Raw genomic sequence first — 8,443 nt, 5'->3', positions numbered from 1 at the left:
CAAGAAGAGATAATTGTTTGCTTTACTTCATTTACTGTTCTATGTTTTAAGAAAAATAAGTTTAAGAACCTGCTTGTAAGTAATAATAATCTATATATCAGGTCATCAAGAAATTAATGTTGCTTTTTTTTTAGATGAAAAAACCCAAACAACTTATATATCAAAACAAAACATTTAGTAAATGAAATAGTCTCTATTCTTATTGATGATGCTTTCCCATCTTACAATCAGGTTGTTAATGCCCTGGTTAAAGAAATCACTTGACTTTGATACAAAAACATGCAGATGTCCTCTTTACCACCTTCCACATTTGCATATGTTTTCCCATTAAAATGGTGTTGTAGCGAACTATGGTAATCTCATAGTGTCATATCTGGAGAATATAGTGGGTGTGGGAGAACTTCACAACCCAATTCCATAACCTTGTGTTGTGTCAAACATGACACATGTGGATGTGCACTGTTGTGGAGAAGAAGAACACCTTTCCGATTGATGAGTGAAGGCCATTTCTGATGATGAGCTTGAATTAAACGTTCCAGTTGCTGACCATAGATCTCTGCATTGACAGTTCGCTGTGGATTGAGGAGTTCGAAATGAAATACTCCTTTGATGTCCAACCAAATGCAAAGCATTACTTTCTGCAGATAGAGTCCAGATTTTGGGGTCGGAAGTGGTTTTTCTCTAGGACTGAGCCATTATTTTTGTTGTTTAATATTCAGACAGAGAATCCTTGTTTCATCACCAGTGACAATTCTGTCCAAAAATGGTTCATGTGCATTATGCACTAGAAGAGACAAAGTTTACACGTTGGAAACGATGATCATCGGGGAGTTCATGAGGCACCCAAACATCTTCTTTATGGAGTTTTCCCATATTCCTTAAATGTTTACATACTGTTTCATGAGAGACATGCAATTTCAGGGTCATTTCATTAGTGTGTTTCCTTGGGTTAGACTCAACAAGTATCTTCAGAGCATCAATATAAATTCCAACATATCAGTCCCTGCCATCACAGTTTTTAAGGCTAAAGTCACCTGAACCATCGTTGACACTTACAAACATTCAAAACATTTTCATAAACTTTTTTGATATTCTTTGTGGCTACAGAGGCATTGTTTCATTTCTTGTATTCAAACAGCATTAGATGCCGAATGTGTCTCTCGTCGTGTGCCATCACTATAAGGGATTAGAGTATACTAAACTTTATGCATTATATAGGCTACACTAACATGGCATTTAGGCAGTTCGTTTAACTATTATACGTGATGTACGTTTTATTTTGGGAGGGGGTTAATGAAAGTGTTCCAAAATGCAACATTAATTTCCTGATGACCTAATACATATGTAATGTATAATAATTGAAATGTGACTGTATTTTATAAAATACTAGTCCACTAAAACATAGCCAAGACAGGTCACTTTGTAAAGACTAAAGGTCAGTTTTATGTTAATGAATATGGTAACATGAGTGCACGAGTGCCACATCAATTTAACTTGTGTATTGTTAGCCAGGTACATTTGAAAGGTAAGAATAATAAATATATATATAAATGTATAAGATTTTAAGCTATTTAGACTAAACATTTATGTTTTCATGTTATAATCTATAGTGATACTAGAATGGAAAAGGCATAATTTATATTTATTTCCTAATTTTTATAGTGGTTACGAGATTGGTCAAGTCAATTGAACCTGTACAGAGATTCATGAGTGAAAATAACAGATAAAATATAAAGTTTTTTTTAAGAAATGATTGATAACTAATGAGACATTATAAGGATTTCATATGTGAAATTTGAAAAGTTTCTGATGCATAAAAGTATTTTTAATCTTAAAATGAAAATTACTTTGCATGTTGGATAGGCAACACATGAAATAAAAAAAGGCATGAGAAAAACATTGCTTAACAAACTTTAATACTTAATAAAAAAATTGTAAATATTTTGTGTATGAAAGCATTGTAATGTTTACTGATAATCTGTCAAATTTCATGAACTGATGCTTACTAATTTAGAAATTATAGTATTAAAACTATAACAAGCACAAAGTGGTTACGAGGTCAGTCCCAGGATCCAAGCCTGTGCTGAAAGAGTTAATACATACTGGTGTGGGAGTTCTGTTCAAGGTTTGTGGCATGAGCAAAAATCTACTTGACAGTAGTGTAGGTAACAAATCTTTGTTGTGCAGAGGTGAATAAATGTTTTTGAATTTAGATTCTAACTTGTGGATGACTTAAATAAAATTGATAATAATTACACTTTCACTTACCTAATCTAGTTCACACCAGTACAATTTCTGTTCATTCAACTGATGATATAAATATAAAATTGTCTTTCTTACCCCAGCTGGCCTGATAAGCCCTGCTATTGGGCAAAAGGTCTCATCAACAATCAATATGGTAGACATGCTTTCACTGATAAGTTCTTAAAATTAATTTTGTACTATTGAAATAAGATACATTATTAGGCCTTTTATTATCAAAGAAGTTCTACATAAAAATAACCTAGTTTAATGAATCACGTTTTTTTTTTACCAAGATGCACTCAATATTTACCTCCAGAATCTGCACTCAATAACATAGATTCAGCAGTTCTTTCATCTTTGGTGACATCAATAGGCAAAGAGTCATCTCCAAGTGATTTCATTTCATCTGCTGTCAGGTAACGCATGGACTGATCTCCTAGTATTGTATCTTCTCCTAATATGTTACATATAAATGTAAAATATCAGTAGGTATGTAAATTTTAATGGTTGATCACAACAAAAACAAAGTTAACAACAGAATGTGACCAAGTGCATACCCTTCAGAAAAATATGTTTAAATTTACTATATTGCTCAAATTGAGCCTGTATATATTCAAATGTAGAAAATTTGATCAGTGAAACAAAAATATATATTAAATAACAGTTTATCCATTGTGAATAAAAATATTTTGATTTATACTCTTTAAATGTTATATTTCAAAGTTTAAGACATATTTTGGTGTGACACAAAATTGACAAGTTTGGTTTATAGCATATACATCAATATCATTAAATGAAACATCTTTAAGTTACATTCAATACAAAACAATAACACATTATTAATCTTAAATATATAAATGTTAAAATATTTATATTTGTATCACACATGCACATAATCAAGTTACTTGTTTACTTTTACTTTTAAAAGCATTAAAACACATATCTCACTAAATTTTACTCAGTTATTAAGTAGCAGGAATTTAAATCATTTACTTAGACAAGTGAAAGGTGTGATATTTATTCATGCATACAAAATTATTTAGGAACAAAAGATACTGACAGACAGACTAACAGAAAAAGAAAACAGGAATGATTGCATAACTCTATCTTGAATGAACCCCCAGCAGCCAACATCATTGTCAATTTAAAAATTAAACCATATTAAAAAATATAGACAGAATTTCAGTTTGCATGAATTTTCAATTATTGTACAAAAAGTTATAATATGATAAAGGATATGTGTTTAACTTAAAATGTTGCTTTTTGACTAACATATTTAACTGACATAAAGGGGATAATGTTTGCTATATATATTCAATCTTATTAGATAATTTGAATTTTGAAATATTTTTACTATATATAGCAGTTATGTTCACAAAATGTAAATTTATTCTCTATTCAGAAAGGAAAAAACTAAATTTAGTACAGCTGTTTTAAGCAAACACCTTCTCAAATGAATGTTTAATAATTTAAACTAACTTTTCAAGGTGTCAATATTCAACTAACTCTTAACACAAAGGGATGTCATAAACAAATACAAAACATAGATAAACTGAAAGCAATCCATCACCGCAAGCACTACACAAGCACCCAAAAGAACCAAAGCTAAAGCATAAATACCAGTTGTTTAATGATATATACATCCCGACACACCAGCAGGAAGGCAGGAAGGGAGGGGAGGGTGACTGGAGATCAACTTACGCGTTTGCAACTTTTGACCCTCGTAATATGGTAGATACACATGAGTAGCGTGGGTGGGTTTTCCGAACAGGGCAGTATCTTCAATTTCATCACCTGCACCAAGGAGGTATGAACAGGAGACAAGATCAACCCATGCCACAGTGCAACACCCACCCTGCTGCTGTACCATTATAATCTCTTTTAAGAACCACTCTATATTAAAGACATTTTACTTTCTTAACTAAACAAGATGTTTGGATGATTAGTTTGTTAAAGCCTGAAAAATACATATTTTAATTGCAACCTGATTCCCACAAGCAGTTTAATGTTCATTAGTGAAAATCAAGCCCAAATAAAGTAATTAAGATTGCAAGTGTTTTCTTTTTTAAAACAAAAAAATGCAGCAGATAAAATGTAAAAAAAAACATTTAAGTACTATTGTATATTCATTAATAAGGGGAAAAAGCTTGTATAGTGTAAACATCTTTTTATATGTTTAACATAATAAAATATAAAAAATTGTATAGGAAGTACTAAAAAAGAGGACTTGTTCACTAAACAGTCCCTCTCCTTAGTAAATATACAGAGGGTTGAGTATATTATATTCAAATGATTTGGAAAATTCAAATCAACAATTCATGTGAAAAACATCATATAAAATTGTGGTGGAATATCTTATATATCAGAACTAAATTCTGACATTGTCTAGAGTTTTATAGATAGTGTGATACCACTGACAATTAATTGATTTTGGAAGTTTATGTATCAGCTCTTCCTAATGAAAGATATTCATACATTCACATTGTAAGTATGTGTTCAGATCAGTATCCAGAATTTCAAAGATGGGGATGTACCTTATACTTAATGGAATTGGAAAACACGGGAATATGGATCAACTTGGGATATCAGGATCATCCAGAAATGGGCTTTCAACAAGCTGTACCTCAGCTATGGTAAGTAAAGTGCTGTATTTTGTAACAGTTGAGAATCCATGAACACAAAGGTCAGTGGCAAAAGCTGTCAAAGTGTCCCATGTAACAAGACACAACATAATTAAGAATAATTCTACTTTTTGAAAAACTACACAAGTTGCTTTCTTGCAGTGATGCTTCTAGGATTTCCATTTGTGGGGCAAAGGATTAGCTAAGGGTGACTGAAACAAATAAATACTTGTCAGTGGGAGTCACAATGTAGAAAATTTAACAATTTTAAAAACTTATATCTCAGATGGGAGTCTAAGGGGGCAGGGTTCTCCAATGGGGGGTCTACTGCCCCCCCAAGCCACCCTTGTGGATATGCCCCTACTTCCATGACATACCATTTAAGCAGCATATACCTCAAATAGTTGGAAAATAAAATAGGTATTCATGCTACTCCACAGAAAGATATAAAATTCAAGTAGCCAGAAGCATCACCTATGGATTTTGGTGCAACTGGACTGCTAAAATGACTACTGGGAAACCATTGTTCTCATACACTCAATGAATTATGGGTAGCTTGCAGAGATGAGTGGTGTGCTTTGACATGACAGCCTAAGAATGGAGCCTTTTGCAATGGAAACTACATGTAGAGCTCGACTGGATATGATGACATGAATCATAAAGATCTAGTGAGGCTCCAAAACTGTTCTAATATAATGTACTCAACCTCTGCATTTATAAATATAATATAATTGTTACATTCAAAAAGCAGTATGATACAAATTCTTAAAATTCTGAGTTAGGTCAGGGTAACAACATGTCGTTTAAAAATAGCAAGGTTCCTAATTTATAAACATAAAACATAAAGTGCTTTTTACTGAAAAAACACAATATATTGCAACAACAATAAATTACTTGCTGATAATATATTTTTTTCTCAACAGTTTTCAGTTTAAAAAGAAACATAAAATATCTACATTACAAATACAGAACAAAATGATAGCTGTAATGTCATCAAAGTTTTCTTTTATAACTGCATCTCAAAAATGCTTCTCAAATTTTTTTGTTTATATGTATCTGGTTATTGTTCCTGTTTAATTACACATGTTTATTAATAAAGTTTTTATATGAAACACCTTACATAATTGAAATAAAAAGTAATACAAAACTTCTTGTTTAATCATAAACAATATAATTTGAAAAGGAATTGATTGAACTTCTTTATCATGTGTGCTAGCTGGAGGTATGAGATTAACTCAATATAATTGATTACCTGTGAGCATCATTTAGGTTGACGAGTGTCACATAAGATAATCGACAAATCAGAATTATGATCAAATCGAATAATGTCACAAAAGTTATCAATGATTCAAAATTACAAGTCAAAAATTAGTGTTTCCAATTATTAGTATTTTTCATTTTTCCAAATACTTAAAACTTATATGAGAATAACATTTAATTAAAATTTAATTTAATTAATGAGTCCAATGATTAGTTAGTTATCAAATTCCACTAACTGCCCAGCTATAGCACTAACTGTGTATATATATTTCAATTTATTAAATGATTAACAGCTTCAAGAACATTTCCTGTTGATTAATTTATCACTGTTGTTTTGTCTCATAACAATAATTTTGTTCAAAACTTCAACATGCAATATTATAAAACGAAATAACATATTTATCATTTTGGAACACAACAAAAACAATGAAATAATATGTGGTGTAAAAAAGGACTTAAAAATTATTTTATTGATACATTTTTCTTTCTTTTCAAATGAACAGTAAAAACCACATTTTGAAATGCAAAAAAAAGGGTCATGAGATTAGCAAAAACGAAAAGGTTTACCTACATATTAATCATTTTTAATTATGAGCTTGTTGAAATGGAACAATTGATGCAAACTGAACAGAATATTGTGCATTACATTCTTTCAAGCATTTTATAATTTCATATTTATGCTTTTCAGAGATAATTTAGTTATTAAGCTTTTAATTGATATATGCATCATCATCTACATTTCTTGACTTGTATAATAAACATGCCCTCATCTGCCATTATTTGTACTTATATAATGAATGAACTTACTGTTGTAGTAAGTGAAATAAAACTGAAATAAGTTACTAATATGGCTGCTGAGGGTAAATATTATGGTTTTCACAGCTTGCACAGCAAACACACATATCATTCCTTCAAAAATGGTGTCATTCTCTCTTTACAGGTATTAAAAAGTTTGTAAATACAAATTTAAAATTAGACCTTAAATAAATTTTTGGATATTATTTACAGCAAAATCAAGATGATGATCACACCTCTTACATTAACTCAGCATTTTAAGGACAAAATCATCCAGAATTAATCTATAAGGGCCATTATTCTTGTTTTATACAATTATACAGATATATCACGCCATCTGAGAAGCCTTTTTTCTAGGTAAACATATTTTTTAAGCATGTACACAAAGGGTGAACTGCACTTTATAAAAACGATTTGCATGAGTATAGTCCTTCAAGAAACTAGTTACAATGGAAACTGCAGATTTGAGCAATGGTGTAATTATGGCTATAGGACTGAGTATTATCAATGATAGTTCAAAAGGCATTATAGGACTTGGAACACTTACAAAATGTGATTAATCCTCTGTAGTACAATATAATATCTAGATCCTACTTAAGTACTGTAAGCCTTCTTTAAACTTCATATTTTATCTGCTATTTTCTATACTATAACTCTATATAGGGTTGGTAGATTTGACCAACCTCATAACCACCATAAAAATTAAAAAATAATTCTAAATTACCCTTTTTTTCTTTCTGGATTGACTGCACATTGTAAGGCCACGCTTAAAAATATTTCTGTTTACTGTAACCCGACTGACCTTCTGAAATTGAGGCAGACTGAGAGATTTTTCTAATACTATGACTGGGAAATTTTTATTTTCACCAATTTCTGTCAATATACCAACCCATATAACAAAATTTGCCAACTTTAAGATTTTTATCCCCGTATTATGGTTAAAATATTGTTAGATATACAGGACTGTTTTAATTTATGTATAGCATGAGTGTTAAATTTAGTTATCTTTAGAAGCAATAGTTTATCACAGGTTTGTTTACGTAATTGTGCAAATCATACCTTGTGTAGTTCAACTGTCATAAATTGGCAATTGTTGTATTATTGCATCATGTTTTAAAACCTTCTAAGTTTTTCTCAAGTATTAATACATCATAATATCTCATAGTGTGTTAAAAGTACTAGGCCTCAGTTGCTCTTTATAAATATGCATCCAAAATGTAGTTCAAGTAAGACAAAGTTAGTGAGAGATAGTAAAATAGATCTAGACTGTGTGTTTGTAAGTTTAGCTATAAAGAACTTATAGAAGCTGTTGCAAGTTGTATGATCTGACAAAGAGTGCTAGCTCAAAACATCATCCTTCTTTAAATAAAAATTTTTAAACAATTTGGCTATTGTCCAACCTATTCATTAATTTCAATGCATTGAGGTTTGACAACCAGGCTTATCTCATCCCCAGGACCCTTTATGCTAAACTAATAAATACACGACTTAGCAGGGGAGAATTTATTGTTGAGAAGCATACA

The 8,443-nt window shown here is 30.8% G+C and overlaps 1 protein-coding gene across 10 annotated transcripts in view; it reads right to left on the bottom strand.

Moving 5' to 3' along the window:
- Window positions 1–8,443, bottom strand: part of LOC106463825 (ankyrin-2-like) — a 253,624-nt gene that overhangs the window by 206,584 nt on the left and 38,597 nt on the right. For 8 of the 10 annotated variants that reach the window (XM_013923893.2, XM_013923894.2, XM_013923895.2 and 5 more), the window contains exons 19-20: window positions 3,946–4,038; window positions 2,555–2,698 (exon numbers count right to left, since the gene is read on the bottom strand). In XM_013923893.2, coding sequence (XP_013779347.1) covers window positions 2,555–2,698; window positions 3,946–4,038 — 237 coding nt within the window. The remainder of the gene's footprint in view (window positions 1–2,554; window positions 2,699–3,945; window positions 4,039–8,443) is intronic. The other 2 variants (XM_013923897.2, XM_022391439.1) reach the window with 1 other exon arrangement.

This window comes from Limulus polyphemus, unplaced genomic scaffold (assembly GCF_000517525.1).
Source record: "Limulus polyphemus unplaced genomic scaffold, Limulus_polyphemus-2.1.2 Scaffold1493, whole genome shotgun sequence".
Classification (NCBI taxonomy): domain Eukaryota; kingdom Metazoa; phylum Arthropoda; class Merostomata; order Xiphosura; family Limulidae; genus Limulus; species Limulus polyphemus.
The sequence above is the reverse complement of the archived record's forward strand: the minus strand, read 5'-3'. Positions and strand labels throughout refer to the sequence as shown.